This window comes from Anopheles coluzzii, chromosome 2, assembly GCF_943734685.1.
Source record: "Anopheles coluzzii chromosome 2, AcolN3, whole genome shotgun sequence".
NCBI lineage: Eukaryota > Metazoa > Arthropoda > Insecta > Diptera > Culicidae > Anopheles > Anopheles coluzzii.
In genome coordinates this window covers 37,705,021-37,724,641 of record NC_064670.1, presented here as the reverse complement: position 1 = coordinate 37,724,641, position 19,621 = coordinate 37,705,021, and the positions used below count along the sequence as shown (strand labels likewise).

At 42.5% G+C, this 19,621-nt stretch overlaps 1 protein-coding gene across 1 annotated transcript in view; it reads right to left on the bottom strand.

Moving 5' to 3' along the window:
* LOC120947648 (uncharacterized) overlaps positions 1-19,621 on the bottom strand; it is a 155,116-nt gene that overhangs the window by 118,718 nt on the left and 16,777 nt on the right. Inside the window, exon 2 of the mRNA XM_049605658.1 lies at positions 5,950-6,288. Coding sequence (XP_049461615.1) covers positions 5,950-5,995 — 46 coding nt within the window. The 5' untranslated portion in view covers positions 5,996-6,288. The remainder of the gene's footprint in view (positions 1-5,949; positions 6,289-19,621) is intronic.

Here is a 19,621-nt window from a genome sequence, read left to right as displayed (position 1 = left end):
GAAAAGTAGCCTAATTTATATTTATTTTGTAACACACTGAATCATACATAATAAAGAGTGCAACAGCTCATACAAAGCAGATTGGCAGAAGATACAGCTAAAGAAGTTCTCTCCCTCGAGTTACAACTAATGAGAATTCGTACTGAAAGATTATTTTCCAATTTGTTCGGTCGGTCTATCCGGCATCATTTATATGTCTGACAAGTAGTTCAGAAGTAATAATTAATCGATACTAACTTGGTAAGAAATGTTAGTCGCTCACAATGTTGCCACAGTACAACGATGCTCTCAAATATGTACGAATTAGTTACTTTTGCACATTCACCGAATCATAAAGCTTCATTAGACAAGTTAGACAGAGCTAATTCGGGTGTGGACAAGAATTCCTTGGCCAGTGGTTTCTTCAATCACTGCTCCCAAGAGCCCTTGAAGCACGGCAAGTCGCAACCGTCGCGACCAATATCTCACCACTTCCCCGGCTACCCGCAAGCTATTCACATCACTCTCCATTAGCTCCTGCCCCGTACCACGGCAAAGCAACCTCGAGACGGTATCGCGGTGCCATTACACACTGCACTGCGAGTTGCAGGTTGCGTGTGGAGTGAAAATTTATGCATTCGCGTTGCTCTTCCATCGCCATCCGCACCGTCGCTACAGCAAGAAAGAATGGCATTAGCTCAGCAGTGAGAGAAAGACAGAAGCGGACGCACGGAGTGATCGGCAGCGAAGAATGGAATGCAAGGTGGTACGGGCGTACGCCTGACGGATGGTTGATGGTGCCCAAATGTTTCATGCCCTTTTGCTCGGTCTGTTTACTTGCTTTCAGCGGTTTCTTTTTCTTACCTCGCACTCCGCCTTTTTGTGTGTTTGAGGGTGTGCTTCCTAACCTGCCCCAAACCATGGTCATTCGGCGAGAGTGATGTAATTGTACGGCGTAAGAAGAGCGAAGGCCAATGTTTGGCTCGTGATGGTAAACAAGACTCTTGTCTAAGAAATTCTTTTCTACTCGCTTCGCACACACACACACACACACACACACACACTCACATACACTACTGCAGCGAGTGCGCGTAGATTTTTTGAAACAGAGGGCAAGATGTTAGATGTCGCGTGCATTTTTTTTTGCTGTCGTTCCCTTAGGACAAGCTAAGAAAAAAAGGGCCATGTCCAGGACATGCAGAACTTTAGCGTACGGTACAGCTAGACGGTACAGCAACTAGAGCAATGCAAGCGATCTCGGGGAGGAGAAGTTACACGGTGCAGCGTAAAAATACATAAACACATGAACGCTGGTGTAAGTTTCAGCGTGCTCGCTGGCGCACCAAAACAAACCGGGACCGAAAAGTAGGGTGACACTGAAACTTACCATAAATCTTACCCCAGTTGGCCAACACACTTTGCGGGCGAGCGGGAGATGGTTGAAGCTATTTGTGGCATATATAGCCAGCGCTCTTATCGCGCGACACGAGGAATTCGGGGCCGGTGTCGTTCGCGTTTCAACGGCTTTGACCCAATCCAAACAAACGCAAACTATTGCCATCGCGGCTGGTGGCTTTGTTGCAGGTGGGACGCAACAGTGAGGAGGCACAAAGTTTGTAAGCTGAAGACTTTTAAAACCCATCTTGATGGGATTTTTATGCATGTTGGAGGCGATCATGCAAAAGGAACGAGCCAACACATTGAAAAATGTTGCTCAAGAAATGCTTCCTGTGAGAAATGCTTAAAAACTTCCTCTATGTACACGATGGTGCCTTTAAGCGAGGTGCCAACGAGCTTTGATGATTAAGCAACGAGATGATACTGCAATTTCAACGAAGGAAAGGAATGCTTCAGCTCAAATCTTTTCACCTGATTAAATGGCATATCACGCCAGCCAGGCCAGCCGCTAAGCCGCGATTAGCAGCTTGAGGACGAGCTTGAGTCTCGCCCTTTCCACAGAATATTGCTACTCGAGCAAAACGGTCGCCACTGTTTCCATTTCTAATCCAGTGATTGCAGCTAAACCTTTTCACTTGAACCAACCATTGCTTAGCCGGCGGGTCTGTCTGTTTGGCGACCAGATAAAGCGTACCTTTGCCACAATGCGCGGTTCAGGTTCGTCAAACGTCCCGACACAAGGATAATGATAATTCCCAGCTTAGCCCAGCTCCCTGTTCGTGGCACGGAAAGAAAAGCAGCGAGTCGTGAGCAGATCATGTTGCGAAAAAATAAAGTGCCCTGTCATGTCCACAGCGGCAACGGTTTACAACTGTGGCCAATTAACGCGGCCGCTTTTAAAGCGTACGAAAAGTAAAAGGTACAATACAACAAAAAGCGCCGAAAAAATCGACAAACAAACTCATACGCAAACACACGAATGTTTTGCGTTGCGAACCGCATGAAGACACTCACTGCTTGACCAGCGACCCGACCAGCGCACTGATGAAGTGCCCGTAATCCGTTGTGCTAGTACGGGAGTGACAGGTCGGTTCGAGGAATTTTCAGCTGCCGCTTTGCTACAAAACCCGCGGGGCAATCGTAAAGTTGACTTTATCCACGCTAAGCCCGGCGAGATCGTGAAGTCTATGGCTAAGAGCATTTCCCCGTCCGGGCGGTGTCTGTGTCACACGATTGTCAGTGGAGCTTTGGTGTCCATCAGCAGGTTTGGATGACGGATTATGATTATATCGTTGCCGGGGCAGTTTTGTAATTTTCTTGGAAGCAAGTCTACTTTTCGGCATTCAAACACTATATCAATGCTGTGAAATTGAAATTGTCATTATGAGTATTTGAGATGTTGAAATATTTGGAATTAAAATTTTGAAATGATTAGTTTTATCGCAAACTTTCACACCATAATTTGCCTGACACGATCGCTCTTGGATTTCACAGCATTTGAATAAATTATCAGACTCTTTTTCCACGTCTTGCGTGCACTATTTTGCTCGGCCAGCAAGCTCTTCCCGAACAACGACTACTTCCGGCCAGGACAATCGTTTGAGCTATTTCTGGAGCGTCTTTAAATAATGGATCATCTATCGATTGGATGGCTCACGCCGATGAGTACTAGACCATGGTCCTGCCAGCGTTGCCACGCGACTACGCGCAAGGACATCGAACCATACGACGGAAACCCGGCGTGCCGGTGCCGTCCGCAACCGATCGATGCTCATTTCGCTGCACTAATTCGAGCTAATCCTGATCCCGATGCCATTCTAGCTCTTCTGGATGATTTTGTAAAAGCAGCACAAAGGTCGAACGGTGCAGTATAGAAGCATACACACAAACACAAAAAAGATAGCCTTTATTTTGAATGGCATCGCTGCTCAAATGAGATCATACTCCCTCACTAGTTGAAGTGAAAGAGAGACGCGGCAAATGCACACAATCGAGGCTAGCTTGCACTACGTAAAGAGGCCAGGGAAGGGCACGGAGCTCGACTCAAATCTCGCTCCAGAAGGACAGTCGCCACACACATTATATGCTGATTATCAATCAATTGAGACGAAAATAATGAAATCGTTCCACATTGATGAACGCTAATGGTTTCAAACATGGTCAGCGAGAGCGATAGAGACACAGAGAGAAAAAGGAATGTTAAATAGAAAGGGAGTATAAAAAGTATCCTTAATGTCTCTTTTAACAATATCCTACAGCATTAAATCGCCAATACATGCTGTGGTAGAACACCAGCAAATGTAAAAAAAAGACACATGACAAAGAAACACTTAAACAGGCCCACTAAATACAAGTACAAGTGCTTGGCGATACTTTCATGGGGGGGGGGGGGGGGGTTTCTGTTACAGTAAAACTATCGGTCACTTGCAATCGTGCGCAGTACGGCAAAGAAAACACGACAAAAGTAGCACAGTGCCAGCTCCCGTGGAAACTTTGCAACAAAAGCCATGTTTGACCCATTCAAATACATGATTTAGCTGAGGCCGCGTGGTCGTCCTGTCGTGTTGTAGCCGTAAAATGTAGCCCAACCCGAAAAAAGGATGCAGAAATATGGAACCCCTTTTCCGGTAGGTAGCACTGTTCGGGCTGTGGTGACTGTGACTGTGCATGCAAATATGCAGCACCATTAAAAATCGTTGATCAGGGGTAAGTAAATCATTGTCCGGCGTTTTTCGTCCCAGGTCGCCAGCGTGCCTCCCAGCGCGGCCCGAGGTAAAAAGAAAAATAAATGTATGTGTGTTTGTATGGTCGTGTGTGCACACGGTGCACAAAAGGCTAATTATAATTTAATCGCACACATTTACATTTGCAACCACTCGACCGTTGTGGGGTTGCTTTTTCGTGCCGTCTCCTGGCCTTCGGCACCGAACGTTCTAAGGATTTGTTTCCTCGAATAAAGGAACAGTCGTGGTGGCAGTGAACCACCGGAAACAACCTGTAATGTCACCATCGTACATCCAGGAGACTGGGATAGCGGACACGATGCGTTAAAGGTGAACAATTATTCATACTTTTCACACAGTGCCCGACAGTCGTTGGTTGGTGAAAAGCCGTAGACAAACAATAAGCAATAGACGGGGCAGTTGTGCTGTCGTAACTCAACTGCATTTGTGCACCATCACATACGTTTACCACACTGAGGGCGAGGAATAGAAATGGGAAGTTAGGGGAAACCAGGTTGTTTTGTTTGTGAATTAAGGGCAGTAAATCTTTTACCTGATTTCGATTTAATTTCACTTTGTAAACTCTGACGCCAAATACAAGCGATAAATAGCAATATTTATTCCTTTCTTTTTGGAAACTGTTGAAAAGAGGGTTCATTTATTTTAGGGTAGTCTTAAAAAGGTTCACATATAACTTGAAAAACCAACACGTCGTACAAAACACCATGCGTCTCCATCACAATGTTAAATGTCAAACATTTACAACAAATGAATGCACACTAAATGAGGCTTTATATACAACCTTCAACTGCCTTGTTTTTTAAGTGTGCGCTATGATAAATATAAAAAAATCGAAACAAACAATGATAACAATAAGAAAAGCTAAAAATAATAGATTACCATACGAAGCGGCCCATGTCCTGAGCAAAATCTAGTACACACCCAGCCACAGCGTAATGTTAGCTAATGCTTGAATAAGAATTCTTTGGATAAATGCTTCTCACGATAGCCTCATATAATACGAAATGTACTATTTAATTGTTTGTACAACCTCATATTATAACAGTTTGAACAAAACGCTTGGATTCATCAAAACCCCAATTATTCGCACAACGCACATGCAAGCACTCTCAAAGCTTCTCCATTGCATTCCAAGCTGCCACCGTTGCTGAAAGTATACATTTCTGTTTCAATATTCGAATAAATGTATAAATGGTGAAAATTTCGCCTCAGAAAGCTTCTCGGAGTGTGCTACGGTTTTTCCTGAATCGAAACGTCGACCAAGCTCGGACATAGTGTTCGCAATATAACATATTTTTCGCATGCGCAGCACAGATTGAGCTTCTATGAACAGTGAGCTTTTCTTGTATGAAAAAACTTGCACACAAAGACACTACGTAGCATGAAACATAAATTGTTTTAAAAGAACCTCTGAAAGCTTTTCACAAACAAAAGCATTCAATTTAGCTTTATAGTAAAGCTTTACGCTCAAGTGTAAGCTTTGCTTTATGGAGATTTCATGTTTGCAGGATTGCTACAGCTAGTAAATAAAAACCTGCAGACAAAAGCTGACGCTCAAGGTCACGTAAACACTTTCTCACTAGAACCAACCAGAAATGGGCTTCCTTACGTTTGTTTTGCCGCGCTTAAGCTGTCACCCTACTTTAACATTTACAACTGTTGATGGAAACGCTTCCGTCAAGTCGACCGTTACAAGCTTGAATCACATTCTCTTTCAACTACTCCGTCAGTTCAAAATCGTGTAGAAAATGTTACGCATCCTTTAAAAACATGGGACTCTCGGGGGGGGGGGGGGGGAACAACGTTAAAGTTTAGATTGTTTACTTACCGAGAATGGAAACGATGAGGAAAATTCTCAGCAGTGTCACTAACATGATGATATGTTTTCGTTACTGTTTGTGCGCCGTGCTGGTGTGCCGGCGTCGTGAAAGGCGTTATCCTTGGAGATGGAGTGTTTTTGTTGTTGTTGTTTTTGTTTTTTGTATCTGTTTATCGTCCTCCGTCCGTGTTTATATGGCGCGTATATTGTGGCTCTTCGTCTGCAGTAACCGTCTGGCTGTCGGCCGTGTCGGTGAAGCGTAAATGAGAGAGGGGCCGACTGAATGTGAAATTAATTTCTCCCGCCCCGTCTCCACTACCGTCCGCTGTCACTCGCACTGGAAACCCCCTGTAATGAAAATAAAGCGAAACGGCTGGGCGAATGAATAAAATGGCTATAAAAATATATCATCATTTAGCACGGTGAGTATATTGCACCCGTAAGCACGCATGACACACATACACACTCTAGCGTCGCGGTAAGGCTCATCATAAGCGTTAGGACGGTGTTAGATTAAAAGAGTACCTTACCTCAAGGGTCGTTAAGTGGGACCGGTTAGGAACGGTAAACGAGACCACTACCACTTGAATGCGATTGACTCAAAATGTCACCCTAAGCTCGAAGCATGTGATTCTCTTTGGCCTGGGCTCAGGCGGGCGAAAGGGAACTTTGTTCACGTCCGAGACTCAGTTATGATCGACCTGAGAGTTGAGGTACTACATTTCCTCCACCTTTGCCCGGTGCTGTCAGATAAACTGCCGAGACAAATAGACACCTAATGCAATCCGGCTCATACGGTTCCCCAGTGCACTGTACTGTGAGTATGATGGGCTTAAGCCTGGGGTTCAGCAAAGCTTCCTTGACCCCGTCATTGGCTGGCAAACACCCTAGCCCGAACGAGGTTGCTACAGAATCTGCATCATGAAATTTACGTTACGCTAACGATGCCGCTACTAATGGGATCAAATTAATTAGTAAAACTTTTCGTGTGAAATAGCACACTTGCTGCTCGTAATGCGAGCTCTAAAGATGAGAGTAGATTATTCAAGTATAGGAAACTCGCAACAGGTTATTCTGTTTAGTTATTTGTGCTTTGACGTATCTGTAATTTGATGCTTTGCATAATTTCTGTTAAACGATAGATAAAAGAGCTTAAAAAAGCTTACAAAATGCTTGATGTTCAACGGTACATAATTCATATTACGATTGTCAGCATGAATTCACAAATTGTCATTAAATGATCGTTGTGTTTTGTCGAATGATGCGGCAAATAGTTTAGTATGTGTTCTATATTTGCTCCGTTAATTGTTTTTAACATCATTTTTCCTTTAAAAACATTCCATTGAATACATTAATGATCAAAAAAATGCAGAGACAAAGATTGAAGAGTCTAATTAACTCAATAAATAAGTAGCTAAAATAGGAAAAATCTAAACTCTGGGCTGCCTTATTTTCAATGCAGTAATTATGCGTATGAACATTGATATATGTTCCTTGCAATTGTAAAAACTAAACTGTGATATGTATGCATTCCAAATGTATGTTTTATAACAACTACTTGTTGCAAATGGTGAATCTGTTTATTTTCTCCTAATGATGCCACATTTTCCTTATCTATATAGTATTGAGTAAGTGCATCAACAACTGCTACTTTCATGACAAAACATACGAAAATATTGATGTTGTTGTTTGAATAGTTTATAGAGGCTTTGGCTCCAACGGAGTTCTTTCGCCTCTAAAGAAAGTATCGATTTGTTCTCATTCACATGCGATACTTATGCTTGTAGCAACCTTACAAACAGGTTGAAGGAGATTCACACGCTGATGAAGCGAACATTCGTATCAAACCACAGTTCGATTATTCGAGCTATTCCATGTTCTATCCAACTGCTTACGATACGTTGAACATTTTCGGGTTAGGGTTTGTGGTTTTTATTTTCACTTGCCCATGCCCTTGCCATGGTTGCTCGATTTGCAAATCATGCTCAAGCACGAATGTTACCGGTTTCCGGTACGTGCTTCAGCTGCACGGAAATTGGCTAATCATCGAGGGGTATTCAAACAAATTCACCTCAGCGCATGGTTCCTAATGAGGGTGAATTAGTAGCATATGTGAATTGTTCTGGTGAAGAATTTTGTAGATAAGGGCGGGAGCTTAAATTCTATTAGAAGTGTTCTTTGCAATACTTTTCATCGCTTATGTTGTTGAAATTTGTTTTTCCATTTGCTCAATACACTACGATAAGTTCCAACAATGACTATTGTTGTTTGGATGTTCGGTTCTATTCTATGTGACATGTGACATTTTTTATTGGAAACAAATTCCTGTAAGCTAATTACTCCAAAAACCCAACAAAAAAGAGCTCTTCAGTATTATCCTCTTTTTCACAATCATGTTTTTGTTTACAACAGCATATCTTAACATTTGTCCGATAAAATCACTCCTCTATCCTCTCTGCAGCTCGATTTTAAAAGGCTTCATTATCGGCTCAGCCAGCAAGGTTGGAAGTTAATCAAGAATTCGCAATCAACTCGTACTAACTCCAAACCCTCCCCCCCCCCCCTGTTCCCATTGCACTAGCGAACAGCATCTGCATGCATTTCGGAACGAAACATTCTCATCATAGGTGTGTTCGAGTTGACATACAAACAATCCTTTCCGACGACCTCGGTACGTCTCATTAAGTTTATTTCTACGGCGGCCCTTTACATCTGGAAGCAAAGTGCGGAGGGAAGGTTTTTGGCTGTAGGTTTGCTCTACTCATCAATTATTTATCAAAATGGCTTTACTGTGTGAATGTATGGGATGCGTGCTTTTTGTTACAGCATAGTTCTTCCGGAAGAAGATGTGCAGAAGGTCTGTAGATGGTGTTGACCATTAATTATACACCTGCACAGTGTGATTTTGTTTGAGCTGAATGATTTTTTTTCTTGTTTTTGTCAATGTTTGTAATGCAAAATTTAAATTAATAAAATAGTACACAATTTCTAGCTTTAATAACTGGAATGTAATGAAAAAATACACAGTAGTACATTTATTACTTATCCCACCTAAGGACAAATGTATGACAAGTATTCTAACAATTGTAATTTAGCTTTTCAAGTTTTATCTCCTATACTGCTGATTAAAATTTACAATATTTTTTTACAACATTTTACATTTGTTGTGGATGTAGAAAAGCAGTGCTTTCTTAATTTTTTTCTATTCAGCTTTTGTAAAAGAATTTTTAAAGCTATTAGTAAAAATAATTAATTATACTTGAGTAAAAATAAACATATTATTGTAAAAAATCATTGTTTTTTGTTGTTTCTTTCATTTGAAAACAATGTTTCATTGTTGAAAACAATTGTTCATAAGATTAGAATGCTGATTTATTTTTAATTTTATCACGTTTACCCGATAACCTGCATAAAACCAGAAACATTAGAACCATATCGAGTTAAATCATTCTCTCGAAATAAATAAAAATCAATACCCGTCATCAATTGCTAAGTTTCTGCTGTGAATGTTCCAATGTTTTCCCTTGGAGTGTCTCCTTCTGACCCATTGTCCTGCCCGTCGGGCACGTACGATATTGTCGATAAATTTTCACGTCTCGTACGCAACAAACACGAGCACACCCGTAAACGGTAGTTAATCTGCTTAAGAGGTATAAAATTTTATTTTTCCTTCCAAAAACCAGCTTAACCACAATCCTTACCAGACAGCCTCTGCGCTGGCACTGGGGTGGCACAAACGTCACGCGGTTGCACGGCGTGAGCGAGCACGGCGTGAGTGTCGCCTGCAAGTGCGTGTGACAACATTTTGTGGACCCTTCGTTCTTCATTCCACTTCGACCCGTTGTGGTTTGTGTGTTACGAAACGGCACTTCATCATCTTTGTAGCCCATTCGTCGAGGTCGAGGTGTGCAGGTTATGATAATACATATTTAATCATGTAATTAATTTTTGTATTCATAGCCCCTTTGCAAATAGAAGCGGCTTCCGGGTGTGGAAGTAGCACGGGTGCTTGTGAATGTACCAAAACACACAAGCTATACACATTTTTTGGGGTGTGAATGTGCTCGGTGTGCCGTTGCTTCCTCCGTACCAATGTGATCCTTCCGTCGAAGGTTATCAACCATTGTTTCAACACGTAGTGGCCTCGCTTTCGATGAAGCGCTCCTAGCACAGGTATGATGACTACACCTAACCACTTTTACCGATGGGGGTTTTACCGGTCATTTGTACAATGCAACGTGTGGCTAAAACAAAGCGGACTTTGCTACCTTTGCTTGTACAAATCGTCCTAGTTCAACAGTGCGTTGACGTCTTCGGGCCCGTCCGATGTGGCGTAAATCCTGCTGAAATATTCAAAACAGTTTTATAACAAATAAATCCCCCCTTTTTATAACCGCGGTGCTCATAAATCTAAATAATTGATGTTCTCGCTGGCTCGCACTCTCTTACTTCGCCTTCACTGCCGCGGTGCTCTGTCTGTTGCCACCTCGCGCACCTGTACCAATGCATTGTCCACGCTTGGCTTGGTCAAGGAATGATAAAAAGTAGCACCACCAGTAACCTGGAACCGTCTAGCGGATGGGGGTTTGGCCCCGTTGTTGACACTCATTTTTCGCAAAAGACCCTGCTTTTGCTCATTGTCACTGTAACGCACCGGACGGAAATCAGGAAAGGATGATGTTGGCGACGGTTCCGGTCCTGGTCCCGGTCGGATGGTTTACTATATTTTTTTTTTGGTTCAGCGTCCTTACATCCTTTCGGAGCTCGCTATTTTACTTTTCACCCGTCCAGCGCTCTTGAATGGGAGTCCCTTTTTGCGATTCCATTTAACGATCCGAACACCACCGAGTGAACTCTATTGTTTGGGTTGCTGACCGCAAAGAAACAACCAAATGGACAACCGCCCCGATGCTTCCGTGCGCTCAGCGCGATCCCGGGCAGGCAGGAATGGTGGTGGTTTCCCTTTTATGCGCCCTCCGTCAGGAATGCGCAAAACAAAAAAAAACACACGGTACCAGGGTCAGGTGCACGTACACGATTGGAAAAGGTTACCGGTGCCCATTGCGACACCGGAATGGAGCAGGGCTTAATGTTTCCACATTCCGTGGGTTTGAAGTTGTGCAGTGCTGCGTGTTTTGTGCAGAATGCCCATTTAAGCTCGGCACTCCAGGACACGCTGATGATGTTGTGTGTATGAGTGTATTTTTTTGTTTGTTTGGTTATTGTTTATTTTGCTCGGCACGCAACAGTTAGCAGCAATAATGAACATTGCTTCCATTTCACTTAATGAACCCATTGTTATTGATAAGTTTTAATTGGAGAAACATAAATCCAAAACAGCCATCAAACGAGCATGGGCGGCATAACTGAAGAGACACTACTGTTACAATATGATAAAAGTTAAAAGTGGATATGGAAAAATAGAAAAACAAATAATCAATGATAATATACACAAAACATTCTGACCAAAAAAGGGCAACGTATAAACAAACTGGATTTTACATTGATTTCAATGATTGTGTATTAATATAACAATGTATTTTTTAAAGTAAGCTTTATACCTTGTCGTGGGAATAAGCTATATATTTCCAAATCAAATTATCTTCAGAGAGCTTACAATGATATGTGTGTAATTTTTATGTTTCTTTTTAGTACTGTGTACTGTGGGTCATGAGGGCACGAAGCGTTATTTAAGGTATATAAAGAAGCTTAAATAGAATAGTACCCCCTTATTTGTTTCAAAAGACCACCACCATCAACAACGATACACGAGAAAATAAAAATCTTTCCGCATCAACGCATAAAATCGTTGCATGTGTACACGATTGAATTTCGAAGCGATACGCTTCATTAAACGTTCGCCCATTTGCTGGTTGTTGGACAAACTTTTTTAACTGCCGTCGGTCGTTAAGTTTTTATGGCCCGCGGACTCGCAGGCTCTACTTCATTACATTTCATTAAGCGTTCCTCAACAGACCGTTTCCGGTGGTCGGTTTGCATTTTTTGTTCCTTCACGTGTTTTACCGTACGTTGTTGGTTGCTTTCGCTTAGAACGCGTCCATTCGTTGCCCTTGCAGTAGGGGCTGGAAATGATTAGTTTAAACGACATTTCCGGCATCACTTTTTTGTTCTGGTGTAACGTCACCATTGTCAGAGACGCAGCAAAGCAGCACTCAATCGACTAGCGATCGTGCATTGAAATCGGTCTCGAATGACGCAACATGACCCCCATCCGGGGATTGTTTGCGCTGAAACGTTTACTTTACCCCGGCTCGTGGGGATGCGAACTCCAATCAGCAAAAGCAAACAAATATAGAAGTAATCGATAAATATGGTTATTTTTTTACTTCGCTCTTGTTTGACACTGGCTTGTGTTTGTGTTTTCCCGTACCAGGCACGAGAAGTTTACCAAACGATCTTGTTTCTTTTTTTCATGATTCGCTCAAGACGACGGCCATAACTCGTTCCTTCCGGTTTCTGGCGCAGTGCAAGGTAAATCGTAACAATTTTAATGAAACGTAAATAAGCCACTCAATACTGGCAAGCAAAAAGGGCATCGAAAAAGCAGGAAAAGGAGAAAAGGAGCCACACCAGGACAACGACAACGTCGATTGCTTGTTAATGTGCTCTGGCACGGATCGGCAGGCATGGGTCAGTCCATCAATATTGCTTCCACAGTTCGTGTGCACAGGTGCGCGTTCTTGATGCGACATCGACAAAGCAAACAACCAACGACGAATAGAGACGTCAAATTGAATATAAAAATGTTAATTCGTCTCGACGGGGCCAACCCTTGGGCCACGATGTACGCGGTGCCGTGTGGTGAGTGTGCTTGCAGGAAGGTCGTTTGCTTTTCTACCATCCTTTCCCTACCAGCCAGCCGGGTCCTTGCGGAGGGCACTAAATCAACGGGTGGCGACGACGATCAATCAAATAATAAATTTTCTTCCCACCTTGCTGTAACCATGGTTCTGTGGCCGCTGTTTTGTTGCCGGAAGTGCTGGACGACCTGCTGCAAGCACTGGCCATGCCCCGCATCAATTTAACGTTATCAGCAGCATTAAAATCCAGCAGGTAGTGGAGGACCGCCAAGAACGAAAGGAACGTTTACTACGCTTGGAGAAGTGTGAAGTGACTTAAATTTAGATCATCATATTGACGTGACGTTGCGCTGGTTTCTATTGAATGTAAGTAGAACGAGGGTAAGTGTGATTTATACAAGTAATGCCTTGTGGTTTTGTTTTCAGGTACACAACGATGGAAGCTTTTTTTTTAAACAAAATTTACTTATTAAATCAACTTTCATTTGATCAACTGGGAGATTATGTTTATTTCGATTATTTAACTTCCGTTCAAAAGCCATGATTATACTGAAATTCATATAATTCTGTTACTAAAGCTGTAACCAGAGGAGTAAAAAGCATATATTAACTAGTTACTTGAAACGCATCAGGACAAAAGGGTTATAAGAAATATAGAATACAGCTTTACCTCATGAATGATTCTAATGGTAAATAACAACCATAATTTATCCGTTGCCCTCCACAACACATGGCAAAATAAAAAGCAAAAGGTTTAGAAAAACGTACGTAACAAAATTGCATATTAAAATCTAGATCCTAGCTAGACATGAATTCAAGACACAGTTGAGGCTCAATTTGGTTCGGTCTATTCAACCAACTGACTTTTCGCTTAGGTAATCTGGTAAAGGTCGATCCATACTCAGACTATGAAACAATTTAGCAGTCTTTTCGATGTACTCACTGACGCCTATATGTCCTTCGGCGATTGCCGTTACTCCAAGAATAATAATAATAATAATAATAACAATATGTTAAGTTAATCAATGTGAATATTCTGATCAACTCCAGAACGAAGCGCCTACCTTCATTATCAGCAACAATATCATATTTTAACTCTACTTGTAAGAAACTTTACTGTGGCTCTAATAATCCCATTGATTTATTTATTTTATTTTGATTTTGCAATGTATTTTTCAATTTTACGCCAGTTACTGCAATTTTTTGCCATTTATTGCCAATGTTTGCTATTAACATTCAACTTTGTAATCATAGCGTCAAAAATTAGTTCGTCAATAAATAATTATTTTCCGATATCAATTCATTTGAATTATTTGCACGATTTTAACTATGGTTTTCCACAGTTTTATTCCAACAAATATTATTGAAGCTCCAATAAATCTGTAAGGATGACAATAAAGTGTATTTCGTTCAAAATCAGCAGAGGTTGTAAAATATATTAAATCTGACACCAATTTACATTTGCAATGAACATTTGAATGAAACAGCATCCTGCTTCACCAAGTCACGGGGGAAAGGTTGGTTGTGGAAAGGTTCAGGGATCAATATCATTATTTTGCCACCTCTCGTTGAATTAGAACCACTCTACCGATGGTCATACCTTTCCCACGAAGTAAATGAAGTGACGAACGCAAAGCTTGCACAGTTATTGTGCTATCATTTTTGCCGAAAAGGAAACCAACCGACGAACTGGTGTTGCCATTAATCAGGGGGAAAAATATGACCCTAAACAGAAACGACACTCAGAAGGATTTGTTTACCTGAATGTTGAAGTCAGCACGCAGCTTTTGTTTTAAAAACAAAACCCGCTTGTGGATGATTTTTCCACCATTTTGTTTTCTGTTTTTTGCCAAGCATCTGCTCTTGCAACAAATGTTTGTACTTTTCACCTTCGCCAAATTGTTCCCACAGTTACACCGTGAACAACAACGCTCGTCATGGTTTGCCGGGCGCCATTACTGGGATTTTTTTCTTTGGATTCTTTTACTCTGTCAGTCTTCATTTTCAAACACATTAACTTGCACCAGCCCTAGCCAGGAACGTGACTTTGAATGGAAGACAAAAAAAAAGAAAGTAAGCACAAATAGGTAGACGAAATCGAAAGTAAGGTAAAACCTTACCATTACCGGGTTTGGGGTGTAGTTTGGCAGTGGAGACACTTTTGAGGTGACTTTTGGATTAGCTGGTCTTTCGTTTTGGATATCTGCCTTCCCACGTTATCCCCCGAAGGAGAGCACACCAAACCAAAAAAAGAATGAACCGAAGACAAACAAAACAGCCTTGTCACTGGCAGGACGAAGTTTGTACATTTTTTGTTGTTGTGCATGCTTTCGGGTTTTTTTTGTTCTATGTTCCAAGAATTCTTTAATATCTCAGCTGGGAAAGGAAGATGCAAAAAAAAACGCAGGGAAGTCTCACACGCTCCCCTCTGAAAACTTGTGTCCTCGGGCTCCGGCCTTCCGAAAAGACACCGGTAATGAGATTAAGGTAGTTTTGCTCCTCCGAAATTGTCTGCGTGGCTTCCATTTCGCACCCCAGCTTTCGGGCGCCATTCGCTTATTTACAAACCTCGGTCGTGGCTTTCCCCACGCTTTTTCGGCCCGTGGTGCGAGTTTTATTAGATTTTTCGGTTCCCTCCAGCCCCTGCTTTGCTCGTTGGCTCATACCTGCCTCGACCCGGTCCAAATTATGCCTAGGAAGTGAAGAAATTTAAGTTAATTTATAACTTCACTCCTGTGGTACCACAAAACCGGCCACAACTTTCGGAAGGACGGTACATGGTAACCCATACAGTCCCGGGTCCCAAAATGGAACAAACGGCCATTTTATTAACTCACTTATGGGTAACCGCAAAATATGTTTTTCTTTATTTTGTTTTCTCTTGAACAAAGGTGCAAAGGATCGTGTAATTGATTTTAAAGCCAGCGCCATGATGTGGGTTACCTCACAAAACAATGCATATTATTTTCGGCGCTCCAACTCAAAAAAGGGAAAATGTTGCTCAATGTCATGACCTTTCAACCGCACTCGTCCATCTCGGTAGCAAAGTTTTGTGCTTGCATCGTTCTCCACTCTGTGATTGATGACCGTATCTTCCCCGCTCGGGCGTGAATCCACACCATGGCTTGGGTCCTTTACAGTGGCGTGGCAAGGTCACTTAGACAATACAGCCGGCGCCGGGATTCACTTAACAAATTTATAAGATCAAAAGTGAATCGCATTAAGTACCGCTCCAGTGAAGCGAACCGTGCCTCAAACTGCCAGGCCTCAGACTGGACTCCGCTTACCTTGTCGCGGGGAGCTTGAGCATCAAATCTTTTATCTGCTAACCCTCAGCGCACCGCACATACCACACAAATCCCACAATACCGGTGCGACCGCAGAAAGAGCGATGAATTTAATCAGGAAATGGGAAATTAGCTGCTAGGTTTTATTTACCCCAGGTTACGGCTGCCGAGCTTTCGATTTCCTTCGGCCTAGGTGGCTGAGATTCATTTAGAGATGTCCCCGCTGCCTCCGTCCCTTGCCTGCTTGCTCATTCTACATTTGCTCAGTTTGCATGCCGTGCTGCCAAACCGTGCGTTTATGAGGGCCTGTTTTGTTGCCAGATTTTTGCCTTACAATCGACATCAGTCGTGCCGGTCGGGCATCAGTGCCGGGGGACGGTTGATGTCTGAGAAGCTGAATGCTTTTAATTAGCAAACACAGCGGAACGCAAAAGCAGGGCGAAAGGTTGGCCAGCTTGCCACACTGTTTGATCAAATTGATTGGGCTCGCAAAGAAATGGAATATCTCGTTTAATTGCCAGCCACCAGTATCAGTCGCTGTATCAGATTTTACTGACAGCAGGAGCGGATACGGAGCAGCCCCGGTATCTCGGAGCCGTTTAATTAGTTCACGCAATTGGATACGCAAATCTGACAGGAAATGAGGCAATAAACTTCCTGTATTAAGTGCCCAAGCACATCATCAGCTAATCCGGTGGCCAATTGTTGGTGACTCTGGGGAGGAGGAGGTGTAATTCGCCCCATTAACAGCTCTGTTTGTGGCCCCTGTCATGAAATGGAGAGTTTTTCTTTCGTTTTCCACCCATTTATCTTTCTTTTAATAGATTTTCTAGCAAAATTTCTAATCACTCACTGTTCCATTGTGTATTGGACAGATATTGTGTCAGTTTCAATTTCGGTACACTGCTATGATTTTATAGCTTTTAGGTTTTTCCCCCTGCTTCTGACAGACATTTTCTAAACCCGAACCCGAAAACATATCTTACTAGCGTGAAATTGCGAAACAAAAATAGCAGGATAAAACAGCGAACACTTCAAGCCCCATCCGTGGTTGTTAAAGCTCCCAAGGGAGCACGATCAATTTGAAGTACCGTGCGCCTACATCCGAACAGCTTCACCACGACCTTAACTTCGAGACCGAATCGATAGCAAGCGCCTGAAGCGACCAGCTACTAGCGCTCGTAACCCATATGCTGTCGGGGGCCAATTTTTCAAGCGTTCTCAAACCCATCAGCACCCGTTACGCTTCCATCAATCCATCCCGGGAACGGGGGGAAACGGTACCGGCGCCGGTCGTATGACCTCCGTGTCCGACTAGGGACGAAGGAAATGTTCCACACTATGCTAACGTTCCATCACATACGGAGAGAGAGACATGGGGCATTATGTCTTTTACCTTTCTTTACACGCGTTTTTACACGCGCCCGCTTCGCCCCGGAAATGTAATCATCACGTTCGATCGATACGCTACTCGAGCATGGGAATGGGAGCCTCACTCTCAGCTTTTTCGGCGCTTCCCAGCTTCATTAATGTTTAAAGCGGTGAACAACTATTTGACAGTCATCAATTGGCCGGATCGATGCTGGCACGGGCGATGGACGACGGAAAAACGGTGTCAGGCTATGGTAGGGCAGGAAATTCGATAGTGGAAGGTTCGTTAGAGATGAAAGCACATTACTTACGCTTTGGTAGGTTTATATTCCCTGCCTGTCTGCCTGCACGGTTGCGGGCTCCCTGCTCCCAGGGAAAAAGCAAAACAATGGCACAGGGACGGAGATTTCAAACCAGAACAGACGGAAAGCGGCTTGCGTCGTATGCGGTCGGCTCGTGGAAGCACCAATAAGGGCACGACCCGTTTCAAAGCAAATGCCCGAGATCGATCGATTATTAATCGATCGCAAACTGAAGCGAAATAGGTTGAGCGCTATTGAGCTGGATCCCTTTTTAACCGTGTACCGAATCGAATGTGCCCTCGTGCTCCGTTGGGCTTTGCTTTGGGCGTATGTGTTTTAATGGTACATTCGCTACACGCCGTCTGATGAGTGTGTACCCACCGTTTGCGCTCCCGCTGCAGATGCTTGAAGCAATTTTAATTAGCCGTTCCGTTAAGAGGCTTTCCGCTCAAATAAGTATAGTAACCGCTTCACGAAACCTACCCAGTTCAGATCAGATAGTGGGAGCGATAAATGAGGGCTTTCGTTTTTCATCTTTTTCAAAGGGTAGTTAAAACTATAGTGCTTACCTTTGCCGAAAGAACTTTTTGAAGTATCGTTCAAGGCATCATCGACGTGCCTTTTGATACTGTTTGCATCAATCAGCGTAAATGTTGGCAATTAGATGAAAGTGATATGCTAATGCAATGTAAAGAATTTGCTTCATAGCTGGAGGGCGTATCAAAACAAAACGTTTCCTACTCCTTAAAATTGCTCATGGGAGGTGCAATGAAATGTTGGCTCTTGATGACTATCAAACTGTTGAAGTACTTTATACAGTGAAACTACCAATCTAACGAGAACAATCTGCCAATCTTGCATTACAAGCAATATCATGAGTATTTCTGATACATTTTTTACATTTGCCGGTGTGAAATCAATGCAATAATGAGTTAACATTGAGCATTCCCTTTATTTTGATTATCGCTCAGTAATTGAAAGTTGGGATACTTCTTCTTATTCTAGAGCACAACAACCATGGTCGGTCAAGACCTACCTGTACTCACTAGTGGGCTTGAATTTCATTGACGTATTTATCTACCCTTTCGATAGTCAGTCCAACGTATGAGGACACGGTCAATTTATGGGCTTGAACCCATGACGGGCATTTTGTTCAATCGTACGAGTTAACGACTGTACCACGAGAGCCATTACTAGGCAACTAAACGGTCGGTTGTGATACTAGAAATCATTGAATATGGAGAAGTGTTGTATACTTGCGTGAAGCATAAGATTATTGTAAATTTACGAGTGTTTACAGCGCCGTATTCTGGTTCTACTTGCATATGAAGGCGTGCGGTTTTACTGCCAATTAATGCCAATTGGATTAGTAACCAAGGAGTTTGTGACCAAAAATTATGTGACCATGCATTCTACGATCCTAGAGCAAAACCAAATTGTTCATTGGTGTCATTTATGATTCAACCTAGTTTTGTAAGCAAAGTTTACTTAAAGTACAGTTATTGACATCCAATATGTTGGAATGCATCTATACATTTGCTATTGAAACCTGAATTGGTCAAAGAATATTTCTTTGCGACAGGTTGCCATTTGATACATCAGAGAATGTATTTTCACAAATGAGAAAAAACATCTTTCCTTTCATATTGCAGATATTACAGACCATTCATATTACAGATCATTCAAGGCATATTCTTATAATATAACAACGTGGAACGATTTGAGTCCAACCTTGCTTTTACAGGGTTTCCCACGATTTATTGGTTGGTTCTCATCAATTTTTGGTGGGTTCCCATATTTTTTTGGTGCGTTCCCACGATTTTTTGGTCGTTTCCCAGAATTTTTTGGTCCAATTGTATTGATATCCAATCGGAAAATACCAATAAATTATGGGAACGAA